The 18,088-nt window shown below is 34.7% G+C and overlaps 1 protein-coding gene across 1 annotated transcript in view; it reads left to right on the top strand.

The window, feature by feature from the left end:
* The window catches only part of LOC137921525 (nose resistant to fluoxetine protein 6-like), a 35,953-nt gene that overhangs the window by 8,286 nt on the left and 9,579 nt on the right, over positions 1-18,088 (top strand). The window contains exons 2-6 of the mRNA XM_068764314.1: positions 4,618-4,757; positions 12,266-12,584; positions 13,377-13,491; positions 13,973-14,060; positions 17,476-17,642. Of these exons, the coding sequence (XP_068620415.1) occupies positions 4,635-4,757; positions 12,266-12,584; positions 13,377-13,491; positions 13,973-14,060; positions 17,476-17,642 (812 nt within the window). The 5' untranslated portion in view covers positions 4,618-4,634. The remainder of the gene's footprint in view (positions 1-4,617; positions 4,758-12,265; positions 12,585-13,376; positions 13,492-13,972; positions 14,061-17,475; positions 17,643-18,088) is intronic.

Genomic DNA, 18,088 nt, shown 5'->3' with positions numbered 1-18,088 from the left:
CGCTCTGTCATGCCGTATGCCGACCACTCGGAACCGTGCAATATATTTTCAAACAGTCATATATACTTAGTCAAAATTCTTTATTCAAATTTTTTGGCTTCGTTTTTTTTATAGCACTGTATGTGTTAATTTATACATACGGAACATAACCATGCAACTGTACAGATTATAAACAGACATACAATTTAGTTTATACAAGCATTCTATATGGATACTAGCTGATCCCGCAAACGTTGTTTTGCAAAAAAAATATTTTTAATTTCCAATTTAAAAATAAGGGTTGATCGTAGAGGGGTGAAAATTTAGGGTTGTATGTATTTTTGTATGTTGTATAATAAAAAAACAAAAACAAAAAATTTCGTCAAAAAAAAATTACATCACTTAGGGGTATAAAAAATAGATAGTAGCCGATTCTCAGACCTACTAAATACGCATATAAAATTTGGTAAAAATCGGTCAAGCCGTTTCAGAGGAGTTCAAGTTCGAACACCGTGACACGAGAATTTTATATATTAGATAACAGATACGTAGATTATTGAAAGACCGCACAAAGACCAGCGGATTGGCAATTTGAAATGGCAGCAGACAGGCCGCAGCGCACAGATGGCCACTATAACCTTTTCTGGAGTGACACAGTGACCACAGATCTTTGTGACCTTGTTATGATCACGGGAAGTCGCTAGAAGACCGCTTTTTACAGGTCTTGTTGGAAATCTATGAGGCCAGCTTCCAGCAATGTTCTACGACTATATTTTTGTACCTACATACTGTCTATATACTGTTAATTTGATATATATAGATGATAATACACAATTTTATACAAATTTAAAACAATACGTTGGATGTGATTGTTTTACCAGAACAAAGTCCAATGGGTTGTTTAATTCAAGCGATTATAAATAGTCCAATAGCATTTACTAAAGGCAGTGCGTTCGTAACAACATGATAACTATGTCATAGTTTTGTTACTGATCTCTCTTAGTTAAGATTACATGTCTAAATGTTTTTTCTTTCTAAAGAATATTATTCTTCACGTGATGCTGTGCGGTATTCATTTTCAAGACCCCTTTCTGACCTTCGAACATTACAAGAGAACTAATCTACTAAAACAGTGCACTCTTTTAAATTATCTTTTTTAAAAATGTATTTAAAAATATTGATACGAATTAATGCTACAAAAATGGGAAATTAAAATGTTATTTACGAGAGCATAAAAAGGTCGGTGACCATAATTTATTCTCTTGATAACAAAATGCTTCAATTATTAAAGCATACGTCAATAAAAATAAATGATTATTCGATACGTTGTAAATATATTACTGACGTGCTATATAGCAGTTTTATTCGAGAGATTATTATTAAAAAACTACGATTCGATTCTTGATTCTTGTCAGTATCATATTATTTCAGCCGTAGGATGTAGCCTAGACGTATGTCTACCTGCAAGTGTGTCTACCTGGCAAGAACTTTCTCTGACAGTAGCAGTAGCACTAAAGAAGAAAAGGTGGTGGCGTACGTCATGACGCAGAAGGAGGCTGTCGTGCGAGACGGGGAGACGGTCAAACCTGCTCGTAGACTGTCACGACGAGGCAGTGGCACCGGACCCTTGGTCACTTCAACCCTTTAGCCCGGGTTCACTAAAATAGAGTTAGGGTATCCCCTGCCTGTAAGATGCGAACCTGATGCTCTTTTCGGCATCGGGTTCGTGGGTATGGGTGTGCGGAGAAAGGCAGCAACGCAAAGTGGTCTCGCCTAGCTGTCTTTTTTTGTTTAGCCGTTGTTTTTTTTATTGTTTTATTTCATTCGTTGGCCTCCAAAAGCAGTTATTTTCGACACATAAAATAATTAAAAAAGTAAGGTTTTATAGCAAGCTTTACACTCCTTTCGCAGATATATATATACACATATACACACATATATATATATATATACAAATATATCGATACATATATGTGTCTGTATATATATATATATGAGGGTGATAGCAAAAATGGTGCTTGAGACATATGTCCCACAAAGATTGTTTAGAGAGACCTAGTTCATAATGCTTCAAAGTTTACTTCCTTAAACCAGACTCCTCACCATGCCCGGCCACATTTAAATGATCCTTACAATATTTCTTTAAAAACGTATTCCAGAAATGAACTAATTTTCGCTCCTGACAGGCCTAATTGTAAAATTTTTAAAGCGGTTTTAATGGTACACAGTATCCAAAAATCAATGGTTTCAGAAATAATAAACAACGTAATGCTAATATAGTTAGAAAATGCGTTATCTAAAATTCTGATGACTACATTTTAAATTTAATTGTAGTTTATTATCTGTCCCTACAGACTATACTGCTAGAAGTTATTTGTCTGTAGCATTAAAACAAAAAAAAAGTTAATGTAATATATTTCAGAGAGGTTATTTTATACAGAATGATTGGAAGTTCAAAGATTTTTTCTGACAAGTATATAAAGTTAATTTCGACTTCTAGCTAAATCTTTATTCTTTATACATTGTATAATTCTTCTTTTTTCGTATATGTTGAGTCTTTTTAAATTCTTAACCTTTCCTAATCCATCCAAAGTTTTGTCTGTCAAAAATAGCGGAATACGAAAAAGGCGCCAATTGTACTTATGTATTTTAATTGTGATATTTAAAAAAAAACATTATTTTAGCTTGTTTTTATAATTATAAATCCACATTGATTTATGGTTAAAGTGATAAACACGTAATTAATATAATTTATGTTTTAATGTTATAACAGTATCCGCCATTTTGAATCTGTCAAACATGCCGCGAACTTATTTCTTTGAATGACGGCAGCGCTTGTGATTTTACATTCGAAGCGGAACGAATATTATAATTATCTTTTAACACGTTCACTGCGACTTGAGGCCGATTCAGCCTCATGGTAGACTTTGCACTGGTGCGGCGCGTAAAACTCGTGTTTTCTCTCTAGTGCGGCGGCTGTTTACACTCAACCGTATGAGGTATGACAAAGACAAATATAGCTTTCTTTATGTCTGCGAAGCATTGACTCACTATTGTAAAAAAATATTGATGAACATGAGGCAGAAAAGGCCTTAACCGGAATACTAGGAAGTTCAGCTTGAGGCTGATTCGACCTCAGCCGCACCAGCTGAAAGTTCTTCAAAATTGGGCCCGCAGTGAACGTGTTAACTCAATAATCAGGCATATTTATATCATGCTCAAAGGAAATATACAAAAACAATAAATAATATTAATTATCAAACAGAAAAAATAGAGAAACATTTCACAGTTAATTACGTATTATGTTTAAATATACACAAATTGCAATAAATTTACAAATACGATATGCAGGGTGACACTCCATTAACTTCTGGCTATCAGTTTGTACAGATAGTAAACAATAAATAATTTTAATATGTAATAATCAGAATTTTGAAAACGCTCTTTTTACTATAATGCAGAGTTCCCCAAACTTTTTTGTGTCGTAGACCCCTTGCCATGTTATTCCGTGTTTCGTAGACCCCCTACTTACCTGATATTGATTTCCTGTAAATTTCTAACTGTAGTGAAGTTAAGTGTTAAAAACTAAAAGTAAAAACACATGTTAATTTATCCATTTATTAATTGAATTTAAATTAAAACTACTCAAAATGAAAATTTTTATCTGTTATGTAAAATATACGTAACATTAAATGTTTTGATATTATAAGATAGTATGATGTAAGTAAATAGGCACTATCAGTGTATGTGTTGAGATCCACTATCGTGAACTCCCATTTTCATTTCATGGACCCCCAGATTTTTTCGCTGACGTAGACCCCTTGCAGGTTGTCATAGACCCCTAGGGGTCGATATAGACCACTTTGGGAATCACTGCTATAATGTTATTTTCTACTAGCTTTTCACGCGACTTCGACCACGTGGAATTTAACAAAAAAGAAATAGGTTGTTTATTTAAAATTTATTTTCGTTTAAGAATTTATCTAAGATAAAACTAGCTTAAGTTACTCTTATTACAACCTATCAGCATCCTGCCAGTATAAGTCCCCAAGTAATATTGGTGTTGTAACTTGACAAGAACATTGATAGTTATTCTTTTAACGACATTTTTACAATTTTTCATGTTATAAATCTTGTATTTGTTACTTGAATATGTTCGAATTTTAAATAATCTTTATCGATCAATCTTTCTTTAATATAAGCTATTAATAATCTAATATATAAAATTCTCGTGTCACGGTGTTCGAACTTGAACTCCTCCGAAACGGCTTGACCGATTTTTACCAAATTTTACATGCGTATTCAGTATGTCTGAGAATCGGCTACTATCTATTTTCCATACCCCTAAGTGATAAGGGTGGTCCACCCCTAAATTTTATTTTTAATTTTTAGACAATTTTTTTGGTTTTTATTTTATTATAATACAGAATACAAAAATACATACAAACCTAAATTTTCACCCCTCTACGATCAACCCTTATCTTACATTTGTTAATTAAAAACTTTAATTTTTTTTGCAAAACAACGTTTGCGGGATCAGCTAGTAATTTATAATGGTTTAATTGTATTCCTTAGTTTATTGTACAGGACATCACTATTGTTTAATGTTTAAATAACAATCATACTTCTTCTCCACAGGTAGCGAATATGACCGAATGCCTCCACTATACGACCTGGACGACTTCGACATTTGCCTCTCAGACCCTGGGGGCACATACTGCGTCGTTGACTTGAACCTCTATTCAAATCAGCATTCGGACCTCTTGCAATACATTCACGTAAGTGATATATATAAGTTGCTGTATGTGGACCTATTCAAAAGCCTTCTTTATATATTTCGTTGTACCATAAAGAAAAAAGAGAGTGGAGAGCTCGGACTTGCTCGTAGAAAGTCCGACCGCGAGGTAGACGAATTTTTCAAGTTCCTCGTAAGGTACTGGATTCAGCTTCCACCTGGTCGCAATGGAAATCTTAGGGGGAGGTTTCTACCCATAGTGATGATGTAACCTGTAACAAGCGATAACAACTTAGTGATTTTGCTTTTTTTATTATGACGCCATCTTAACTTCTACCCCCTAATGGCAGTTTTTTTTTTCTAACGTACAATTTATTTACATTTATCTTTAATTATTGATTTTATAATTAATTACACACTATTTACGGCTAATTATTACAACTTTTTATTAATATTTCTATTTTCCCTTTTTATTTTAATATTTTCCACATTTATTTAATTTTTACATTACTTGTCCGATCCTTATAGGCGCGAAATTTTACTTTTTTACGTGTATTTATTATATTGGCTGTAACTAAAACTGTATAAGGTATATATTAATACAAAGAGGTAGTGCACACTCTGAGCAAGCGTCCTTACTCGAGGGAAAAGATTCTGAAATAGAGAAACACCCTGTACTTCATTCCCAAGCTAATAAACAACATTTCATTAACAAAGAGGTTAAAGAGCGAGGAGGTCATTGTTGTTCGAACAACATACACCCTCGGGCTGTATAACAGTGTCCATCATGTGGTAGCAATATCACGTCACACACGTGCGTGTATTGCACGGACGAGACTCAAGATGCGATCGCAAGATTTATTTAGAATTTATTTGGCTGCAAGTTCCGTACTATCTACCTCGACGCCTCTTGAAAGGAAGGTGATGATGGAGTCCACGCAGGAAGGCCTCCTGCGTGGACTCCATCATGTTGAGTTACACTCACCTATCTCACGAATATGCAGTTCTTATAACAAAATATTTAAACAATTGCTTGTCATCAATCTTTTGCGGCTCTAATAGAATCTTTTGAATCCATCTTAAAGATTCGCTGTATCCATAACAGATGTTTTAGTATTTTAAATAACTTTCCTTGTAGATCGCACGATGAAGGAAACATTTTTAAATTAAAACCTCTTTTCGTATTGAGTCATAAGCCAAATATTTTCTTTAAAGAATTTACTTTTTTATTCCTATTTGATGTTTTATTTATATTATATACTATATAGTAACACCTACCTATATAAGCATCTATATATATATAAACATATAACAGAATGTATTATTGATACGACAAATTCTAATGTATATTTAATTGTTCTGTTTGTGTATTTGTTTGTACTGCTGGTGTATCTAAATCATGGTTGCACAGACTTATTGAGACTAGGGGCCACTCGGGCAAAACATGAACTGATGGCGGACCGGCCGCCAGAAGTATAGGTAATTAATTTTTTTTGGTTTTATTCTGGAATAGAATTCAATAATTTCCGAATGTACGAGAGTATTATTTTTGCTGTCAGCGGGCCACCAGTGTTCGGCGGTCTGTGCATCTATGATCTAAATAAATAAATCTCATTGATAATTGAATTGTGGATTGAAGACTACATTTCGGTGTCATAAAACATATGTTTTTAAATGCTGCCCAAACGGCTTTTAACAATTCCGCTGGTGTGAGGCGGCAGGGCTACGTTTTACTATTTCACCAGATTGGATGGCCGACAAGCTCCTCGATCACTTCTTTGAACGCTCCATGGTGTGACTAAACTCAAAAGACACCACGAGATGTTCTTGGCTTCGACTGTCATTCATCAATAATACCCAGCATTTCAATACAAGCGCCCCAGAGGTGCGAACATCAGCTTTGCTGGTTTCTATTGCATGGTTAACATCACTACTGTCACTTCAGAAAGCGTTAACACTGGGAGAAATGGCAGAAGAAACTCCAGCAATGCTTAGTAAGAAAAGGACCAATATTTAGCCACTTCCGCACATGCAGTCGTAGTCGTGCAACAAAGTGCACAGCCCGCCAGCCCGCTGATAAATGCGCATGCACGCATTTGACTCTTTGACTTGACATCAATATATTGCAAGGGGGCATGCTACTCTGTGTATGGCACTAATCGGTGTAACATAACTCCTGAAGATGCCCCGTGGAGGGGTGAAACATGTGTTGAGTGTTTTAACGGTGGTGGTTGTGTAATTCGCATTGTTTGCCGCATGTGCGGAAGTGGCTAAATATTGGTCCTTTTCTTACTTAGGATAGACTTCCGTAAAATAACGCCTGATTCCATTAAAAATCTAGCAATGCTTATCTGGTATGATCGGTAGACGATCGGTATACAACGAGACCTGGTGATAATTAAAATAACGATGATAAAACATCACTGGCAACATTAATCGCAGACCTTCATTTTAAACCGCTATTCTATAAAAGTATTAAATTTAAAACGAGTTTATTTATTATACATACCCTATATTTATGTATTTACAATCGATGTAATTTACTTTTATTTGTTACAATTATTATAATAATATACGTCTAGATAAGACGATGGCTTCCTTTGACAAGGTGCTTGCTTAAATATACGTTTGCAATAGTCCGTAATATAATACCTAATTAACATTTTCCCACCACAGATTAATAAATAATATATTTGTTTTTTTTTTAGTCATTGTTTCGTAAATTAAATGTATAAATTTCATTATTATCTGTTAAACTGCTTAATTAGATTTTGTTTATTTACTATTCTTTTTAATTTACATTAAATATTTATTAGCAATGGTATATGGACATATTTGCGCCGGAATTTTGATATGTTTTTCACAAAAACATGGCTCTCACCCGTTCATGCCTAACAGCCAACAAAACCATCACTGAAGTTACAAAATGTCAACGTAATTTTCTTTTATTTGTCTATTGTCTTAATCTATTTATTTATTTATATATATAGTTGTAATCTATTGTCTAATTTAAAAACTTCTTTAGAGCTTTTAGCATAAATACGATGAATTTTTTGTTAAAATATTGCACATATGTAAAAAAAATTCTGTTCATTTCTGTGACTTCTCTTTGCGTACCGCTTAAGTAGTTGTTTTAATTTGACCAGCCTATTTTTTTTTAAATTATCAGTTATTAATGACCAGAGCGTTTTATAGGCAGCAAGTCCTAAGTCATCTTATAAAATACGCGACATGGTTTTACATGCTATCTTCTTCTTCTTCTTTTGCTTTCGGAAGGGATATCTTAGATGACTTAGACCGCATTTTTCGTATGAACACTACGTAGACGACCAGATATATTTCTTTCACAAACAGAAGAGGTTTCATTGTACCTATCAATAGGTCGGCACAGAAAAATTTGACAAATACCAAGCGTGTGTAGGATTTTAAAAATTGTATTTGGCGCCATACCTGCTTTATGTAATGCAATCATCAGCGATTCACTTAATTTTATCACCGCACTCCATATTAATATCACAAAAAAGTTTGCATTATATTGGCGCGAAAATAAGAAAACAATAAACAATCATATAAAAATGACAGATTCGAAATTCAAAAGTAATATTTTGTTTATTTTTTATTATAACAGTATTTATGGCCAGACTAGGCCAGGCACAAATGTATTTACTTACCTTTAATTAAAACAAAATAATCAGGTATCGTCACTGCCAAGGATTCTTGTCATTTATATATTCGCTTTTTTAATAATATCCCTTTTTCTGATTCAATAATAATACATACATGTTTTAATTCGTTTTAAAAAACAGAGCTGTTTTTGAAAAATATTGTGGTAGGAAAGTAATTTTTTTTTGTGAAAATGTAAACATTTTTTTGTGTAATGAATATATTTTTTATAAAATATCATATCGGACATTCTAGTCTATTACCTTCTGGTATCTTCTAGTAGTAGTATTATTTCATTCGTAAAATCTTTGATATTTGTTGGCAGAAATACCGAGCCAAGGTGATTTTTGACCTCTTTACTTGAAGTTATGGTTTTATCTTATATAATAACTGGTAATAAAATTTATATATTACATCTGTATAAATCAAATGCAAGTTATTATTCGTTTTTAATTTCGATCGTAAAGTAATATACAATAAAACAGTTGTTGGCCTATTGCAGGGGTGACCAACCAATCTAATAATACTGGCCATTTATTAAAATTTTAAATTTTTCGCAATCCGAAATTAAATATGTATTTAAAGATATGCAGAAAGATTAGTAAAAAACTTGACAAGATATAAGGGACATCGCTTCTCAGTAATTGTTGTTTTTTTTTTGTATATATGACCTCTGTTTTTGAATGCCTATCTTACTTCCCCTGTACATAGGGACTATTTTTACAAAATATTTTTTTCATCATATTATTTGCGTTCTCATCGTTTTTTTGTTTTAATTGTCATTTGTTCGTTCACCTTTTATTTTTCACAAATTCTTTCATTGCTTTATATTTTTCCTAACACTTTCATTTTTTTTTTGCTTTATTTTATCATCTTTATCTGCTTTATTTTTACATTTAAATTCCTTTATAATCAATATTTACTTTCCTATTTTTACACTACATGTATCATATTTTATGTTGGTTAGTTAACATTGATTGATGTTTGAATTTTATGATAATTTTTTTTTTAAATATAATAAGGTACATTTACGAAGAGCAATAAATAATCCTTCAAAGAGCTGCACGTGGGTCGCGGGCCGCAGGTTGGCCACCTCTGATATATTGCATGTACATATCTAGGTCTGTAAACACACTATTTAGCATATCAATAAAGAGGTTATCCTTCATGTAGATTGAATATATTTTATAATTATAAAAGATAACCTTTTGCGAACATCCACATTATTTTATCTGTTTTTATATAAAATATACAGGACGAATGGTTGTTAACTGTCGATATAGTGCACCATATCCAAAAAGATTTTTTAAAATTCGAATGTCTATTTATTAATAATAATTATTGTTTACTATCTGTGCCTACAGATTTGTATTGCAAAAAGTTTAAAAGGCAGAAAATATCATTATGGCTGTCACACACAAAATATTAAGAAAAAAATCAAGAAGTCGGTATGACTAGAATCCATTAGAACGAGTATCCAAATTATAGTTTTATAAACTGCAGAGGTTTTATAATGCAGCTGGCTTGCAAGAAAGCTCAATGCCATTAATTTTAAACTTTCAAATATCAAAATTATTACATACTAGAATGTCGTTGACGACTATAAAAGCCAATACTAGAGGCAGTGGCGTAGCTATGGTATTTGGGGCCTGGGGCAGAAAGAAAGAAAACACTTTGTGTTTTGCGAATGAAAGGCTTAAACACTGTGTATATTATAATTTGTAACCGTTTACTTTTTTTAATGTTCATATTATTTAACAACTTTTTTAGCCCAAAAATAGTAAAATTCGATATTCATTTTATGTTATTTACTTTAAATTATGGTTTTCATTTTTCTTTTAACATTTGATTATTCATCATTCAAAAAAAAATAAAAAAAAAATATATTCAACTTTGGTGCCCCCCCTGCTTGTGGTGCCTGGTGCGGCCGCCCCGCTCGCCACCCCCTAGCTACGCCACTGACTAGAGGCATTCTAGGTCAGTCTACATCCTGAAGAGATATAAACAACAAGAAGACTCATATTATGAGAACAGTAGTGAAAGAGCTCCTATGGGCAGAGTCACTGTCAGTTTCGCTGCCCGAACTTTAGAACATTAAAAGGCGTATTTATATTGAGTCTTCGTTTCCCTATCCCCAACCCACAGTTGTGACAATATTTCACAGTGTTCACTTTATACAAAATAGATGAAAATATGTGTAAAATTTTTATAGCTTTTTACTGTCAAATGTGCTATATACCATTATAAAAGTATATACGTCAATTATCTCGTATTAAAGTTAAATATATTAAAAATATATATAAAGAAGTCTATGTCGATTCTAAGCTATATTCTATTGGCGCTGGACTCAGCTGGCTTTTATAGCTTTTTAGTACACAGGGCTTGTGATCAGGTTTGATGGACTGACTTTCCTCGACGCCCTAGGACCCTGGAAGGTTCTCTATACCTATCTATTATTTTAAAAATGAATATGAAAATTCCATCAAAACTATTTAGAATATAATTCATTAATAATATTAAAACATGGCCGCTATCTGTCTTATTACCCACGAAAATTAAAAAAAAACGCATTTATCAAATCTTGCTGCTTCTGCTATTTAAAATTCCGCATTCTCATTATTGTTTAAACACAATTAAAATATATAATCATGTTTTCATAGTTATGTTTTTACTATATTATACACGGTTATGATATGATATTACAACGTTAGATATATTTAAAAACATCTGTGGGATTCTTCCTAGGGTTGGGTGATATAAATACTAATTAAAAACTACGAAAACAATTAACCAATAAAAATCGAATCACAAGTCGAAAAGTATTGCAGAGCGGTCTCTTTCATCCGATTTAAATAAAGAACTATACTTCTGTGGGATTCCCCTTTTTAATGCGTCGCTGACGATGGCATAAAGTAGCTCCTGCAAATCCATTCCTTCAGGTCTGAAAATTGATCTCTATTGAATGGCGCCAGTGATAATTTTTTCTGACGTCATAGAACTCCATAGTTATTTAATGGAATCAGGCTTTACCTTGCGGAAGTCCATCCTAAGTAAGAAAAGGACCAATATTTAGCCACTTCCGCACATACAGTAGTAGTCGTTCAACACAGTGCACCGCCCGCCAGCCCGCTGATAAATGCGTATGCGGCAAACAATGCGAATTACACAACTGCCACCGTTAAATCAACACGTGTTTCACCCCTCCACGGGGCATCTTCAGGAGTTATGTTACACCGATTAGTGCCAAATACAAAGTCACTACCGACTACCACTGCATGTGCGGAAGTGGCTAAATAGTGGGACTTTTGTTACTTAGTAAATAAATATTAATTTCCTTTTATAATGGGATCCATAAAAGGAAATTAATATTGGGGATCTTTCGTACAACCCCTGAATTTGAACCTAATTTTTTTTTTCTGTAAATAATTTATTCACTTTCTTTTATTATTGTTTCCTCACTCTTGTCCGTCTCAATATCTCTCATTCGTTCCTGTTTTTCCTTCACTTCTTCATTCATTCATTTTCACGAATTTTTTCACGCACTTTTTGCTAATTTATTATCTTGTTTATTTTATCTGTATTTTTAACAAATCTGTGTAGTTCTTACATCTTATTTTTGTATCAAAAGGTTTTTATCACTTATTTTTGTATTACCTTTACCCTTCCAAAGATTATACTTTGTTTTTTTTATTACCTTACCGCTTATGCTTTCTGCATCATATATACATTGCAATGAATAACTGATTGGTCTTGCCCGGTCTGTGCTCGCATCCAGCGAGTTGGGGAGACCTACCAACCCCGCTTCCACCGACTTGTGGTCGCCCAAAAACTTTGATGATACATGAACCATGATCTGAGTATAGTTAAGTATGTTTTTTTCCATTACAGGAATATTCGGCAGACAAATACATACATTACAATTACACACAAATCCATAGAGGAGTGTGTGTGTCGACAAAATGCAAACACTTACGTAATATGGGTGATCTAAACACAACTCTTGAAGCATGCCTTAACGATACCATGTGGAGGGAGTACCGTTTGCAAGCGAAGCTGAACAAGGTGCACTACTGCAGACGGGATGATGATTCAACAGCCTTGGACTCCAGTGACTTGGGTGTCATCATCGTCTACATGATCCTGATTGCTTTGAATGTTATAGCAAGCTTATACGATATACTGTTTTGCAATCAAAATAGTAAATCAGGTGATTTTTACTTGTATTACATGTAGGATTCTTACTCGATAGGTCTTGGAGATATTAACAACACAAAGTTCGAAGTAGAAGTATGTATATTCATCAAGCTTAGCCCATATTTATACTCTATGAAAACAATGTCCAACCAATAAAAATCTTAGGCCAATAACAAGTCGAGAAGTATTATACAGCGCCCTCTATCGCCAGATTTATATAAAGAATTATATTTCTGTGGGATTCCCCATTTCGATGAGATGATGACGTAATGTAGCTTCTATAAACCAATTATGAACACTACACTTATTCAAGATTAGCGGGTGGAAGTGAGTAGGATGTTCTTCTAGCTCACTTCCGCACGCCAATCTCGTATAGGACGTATCTGTTCTTCTAGGGGCGGCTCTAGCTCGTGTAGCGCCCGTGTGCAATAAAACCCTGGCGCCCCCTACACCTGACCCCCCCCCCTCGCGGTTATAACTATTAACTTTGCCGTAGTACCAAAAAAGTTTTTTTCATATTTCAACAAACTATTTTATAAGTAGATATAGCTTACAGTATGATATTAGTAACGGCCTTTCTTTTTATGACGGCAGAATAACACTCGTTGTTTTAATGCCTGTAGTACATCTCTCTTGTCGCGGCGCCCGTGTGAATTGCACACCCTGCACTATAGGTTAAGCCGCTCCTATGTTTCTCCTCGAAGTAAATGTTACAATTTTATCCCCTGATTTTTTTGAGCACATGATTTTTATCAATTTTGCCCTTTTTTTAAAATTTTACTCACTTAATCAACTGATTTACTAGGTAATCCTTACATACTGTCGTTTTCACTAAAACGGAACTGGGCGAAATTGATCGCGCCCAGTGGTGATGGTCCTGACTCGAGATATGAAAGATTGAGATCCTTCCAAGGATTAAGGTAAGAAGGTATTTTATATATCCACTTAATTAATATACAAGATGACTAGTTATTTATGTAAAAGTATTAGAAAGAATGTATACTTCATTTTTGAACAAAGCCTTTTAAATCTTCTACGGATATTTTCAAACACACTGTATAGTGATCGCTCTAAAGTATGTTATATATATTTCATTATTTTTATATTGTTATGCGGCGTAACAGTAACTTCTAGCGGTAAAAAATCTACGGAGTTGAAAATAATTAACAGCAAATATGCTATACAATCTCGACTTTGTGGAATTCATTCTTGAACCGGTAGGTCTTGCATTATATATATATATATATATACCAATTTCCCTATAGTATTTTATTATAATTAATACATTGACGGGTGAAACTCGGTAGAGTAAATTCATTTTTTAAACGCATGACAAATCGCATAAACATGTTTAATGGAGAGTTTGTGTCTGATTATAATTAAATTCTTATTTCATTCCAGGGCCTTGACGATGATTTGCATTATATTCTCTCACTCGGCAGTTGTTATGGCAATTACATACACACGCAATCCTTTATATATAGAAAAGGTAAGATACATACATTATTAAATTATTACGGGTAAAATACTATACTTATTAGTGAGGGCTATGCTCGTCGCCGCTTGTTATTTATATGCCAGCTCCTCCACCACTATTACTCAAAGTCACGTGACCGATCACGTGGGCTATTTTTATTATACCCTCTATTACGCGTGAGTTATAATTGTGATTTCACGTAACAGACGAGTACCCCAACCGAGTCCCCCGGCAAACTTGTAATAATGGAGAGTAGTATGGCTATGCTCATATTTTCGCTGCGATCGAATCAGAAATGAGGACAGGCACAAGAGCTAAGGTCTCCGACGTAGCTCAAAGAATTGCTCGTATGAAGTACCAGTAGCTGTGGGAGCCGAAAGGTTCTTGAGTGACTTGCATGAGCCGGTAGAGACGGCATGTCGTAGGCCACTCATTACGTGGAACGACGATATAAGGTCACGGGGAATCCCTAGATGCGGGCAGCGCAAGATCGGTCATCGTGATGATCTTTGGAGGAAGTCTATGCCTTTCAGCATTCGTCTACCAAGTGATATGATGATGATGATACTAATAAATATCTAAAAGTATATTTCATATTTTTTTTAGATTTTTTCAAAACCGATATTAATGCGAAACGAGACTTTAGATTTTTTTATTTGAGCCGTAATGTCTTTGGGTGCAAAAATTGAAGATAATTAAATAGCTTATTCTTCTCAATATAAATATACAAATGTATCCAGAAGAAAAAACAAATTATGTATATCAAAAACTGTGCTTAGTAGAGTTTAAATTTGTAATGGATACGTTAAAACAAAATGATTTCAGATGATGTAAAGAGAACTTTCTTCCTTATTAAAGTTCCTTGCGTGCTAAAAATACATACATTGTTAATTACTACATAGGAAATATCACATTTTAGAAATATGAGTCTTTAGAATCCATCTTAATAATGAAAAATAACATATTTAATGGAATCAGGCGTTACCTCGCGGAAGTCATCCTAAGTAAGAAAATGACCAATATTTAGCCACATCCGCACATGCAGTGGTAGTCGTGCAATAAAGTGCACCGTCCGCCAGCCCGCTGATAAATGCGTATGCGGCAAACAATGCAAATCACACAACCGCAACCGTTATATCACTCAATAGGTGTTTCACTCCTCTACGGGGCATCTTCAGGAGTTATGTTACACCGATTAGTGCTCTCTCTCTCTCTCTGTGTGTTTGGCACTAATCGGTGTAAATATTGGTCCTTTTCTTACGAAAATTAACATTCCTTGAAGTATGCGCGCCGGAAGAAACACTGATATAAAAAGCTCCTTTTGTGGCTAAAGTCGTAAGCCAGACGTTTCCTCTCACGTGAAAACACTTTCTCTTCGTATTTATTTTCTTTTTCTTTAAAATGTTTTATTAAATAAATTTTAAATATTTCGTCACCTATAAACGAACACTGCAGTACCATCATTAGCACGGCAAATTTTAATGTATTCTTATGTGTACTGCTGGTACTGATGTAGATATATGTAAATAAATAAAACTAGAAGACGGAATAATGTATGTGTTGTGTACACCACTAATAAGTGTGTGATGGGACTTCTCCCATTTCTTCAAAAGATGGCGTGGAAAGTGGAGGGAAAGTTGTAGATAAAAAAAGTAATGATAGTTACGAGGGTCAAACTGAAAGTTCTTAGAAAATCAAAAACTAAGCATTCTAGCAAGTTATTAGTTTTATTATAACTTTTCAAAATAGCGTCCATTTACATCAATACATCGCTGCATTCGATGGAACCATTGAGAAAAGCACCTTGCCCACTCGGCCTTAGGGGTCTCTTCGACGGCGTTTTGAAACGCAGCCACTGCTTCTTCGGCGTCCATAAAATGTTTTCCTCGAAGTTTTTCTTTTATTTTCGGGAATAAATAAAAATCGCAGGGTGTGAGGTCGGGGCTATACGGCGGGTGACCCAGTAATTCCACGTCTGAGGTCGCCAAATAGTCGATCGTTTGCCTGGCGGTGTGCGACGAGGCATTGTCGTGATGAAGGAGGATCCTGCTGCGAGGTCGTTTCTCTCGAACTTTTTCCAAGACAAGTGGCAAACAGTTGTTAGTGTACCACTCTGCATTAACCGTTTTCTGATCCTCTAAGACAACTGTCGCGTAATGACCTGTCTTTCCGAAGAACGAGGCCACCATCTTTTTTCCAACACTTCGACCTCTCTTCACTTTAGTTGGCAACTCTTCGGAAGGAAACACCCGCTGAGCAGACTGTCTTTTGGTTTCCGGATCATAACAGTAAATCCAGCTTTCGTCACCCGTTAGTATGTCGAACACAGCATTTGAGTCACCTCCGTTAAATTTTTGGATCATTTCTCGGCACCAATCAACACGGCGGAGTTTTTGAGCCTCGGTCAAATTATGCGGTATCCAGCGGGCACAAAGCTTCCTGACCGCTAAATGTTCATGGAGGATTTTGTGCACTTGACTCATACCTATGCCTAGACTTGTCCGAATCTGCTGATAGGTCACTCTTTTGTCAGTCTCTATCATACGCCGCACAACACTGATATTGTCTTCAGTCGTCGCTGTAGAAGGCCGTCGCTCACGCAAATCATCGGTGAGATTAGTTCGACCACGTTTGAATTCATTAAACCAGTTGTAAACTGTGGCACGAGATGGGGCTTCATCGTGAAAAGCCAATCGAAGTCTATCATAACTTTCTTGTTGACTTATATGACATCGAAAGTCATAAAAAATCATTGCACGAAAATTTTCTCGGCTTAAATTCATTCTGACGTGCACAGACAATTTTCAATTTGCCGCCAAATCGTAAAACAAATGACAAATGAATGAAATGTATACTCAATATTATTGGTAAAGAGTTCTATTTTCAAAATTTAAACTTATTTTTTTAATATAATGCTTTTAAGTTGCCAGTTCTAAAAACTTTCAGTTTGGCCCTCGTAGTGCATAACAGAAATTAAATGTTACGTACAGAGGATTCGGACTCGGAATAAAACAACACTGGTTCACAAGGAGTCCTTATTCACAAATCAGATGGTCACTCTAACACTAAGTATACTATCGCTTAGTCCAAACTTAATTTCCAAATCGCTCATGAAATCACTGTCCAAATAACTTACCAAATAGTCACTTTTATATCACTGATCGCAAATCTTAATCTTATAAATCGACAAACAACACTGAACTCACGACATGAAGAGTACACCTATTTATACCACGGAGAAGGTTCTAGTAAGTTCGAGATAGTTCTCGGTTAGAATTTCCGAGAACCGTACACAAAAATCTATAAATATTTTCAAAGTCAAGCGTGTTTACAGCACTTTTGTGTTTGGCGTTTACTAGGGTTCCGTGTTCATTGTTTAGAGGTTTCTGTAATTCGTGCTTTGTAAGAGTATTTAATAAAATTTCAGGCACTCCAAGATATATCCAAACACGTCTTGTTCAACGGCAGTCTTGTAACACACACGTTCTTCGTGATGTCCAGCTTCTTACTGGCCTATAACTTCGAGATAAACGCCGAGAAGACCAAAGTTACTTGGTGGCAATTTCCCAGGGCAGTCATTTTAAGGTTTCTTAGGTAAAACTAACATACAGCCTGCACAAAGGAACGTATACATATACATGAACTTAAAAATACAATATAGGAAATGTATCTTTTAAGACACTAGTTAGTGGTCGTTAGAAAGTTCTTCATAGGGCATCAATGATCTACGGATCTATGCGAATGAAAATTTCACTATATACAGGATGTAAAACAAGTGGATCAAAACAGACCCAAGGGTTGGTAATGTATATTACCAACCCTTGGTCAGTTTTGATCATCAGAGGTTTGTATATAAAAACTTGACAGCTAAGTACTTCAATATATTGATTTTCGCTTGTACTGAGAGAAATATCACAAATAAAAATTGTTTACAAGTCTCAGAATTAGATCCAATATATTTCTGTACATATTGTTACGTACTATGCGTTCTGACTCGGAATGAAACACCATCGGTTCACAAGGAGTCCTTTATTTACAAA

This window comes from Battus philenor, unplaced genomic scaffold (genome assembly GCF_028537555.1).
Source record: "Battus philenor isolate CCGP_79_NKW_IND1 unplaced genomic scaffold, ilBatPhil1.0.hap1 SCAF_19, whole genome shotgun sequence".
In the NCBI taxonomy this organism is placed as follows: Eukaryota; Metazoa; Arthropoda; class Insecta; order Lepidoptera; family Papilionidae; genus Battus; species Battus philenor.
This window is presented reverse-complemented; position numbering and strand designations above follow the sequence as displayed.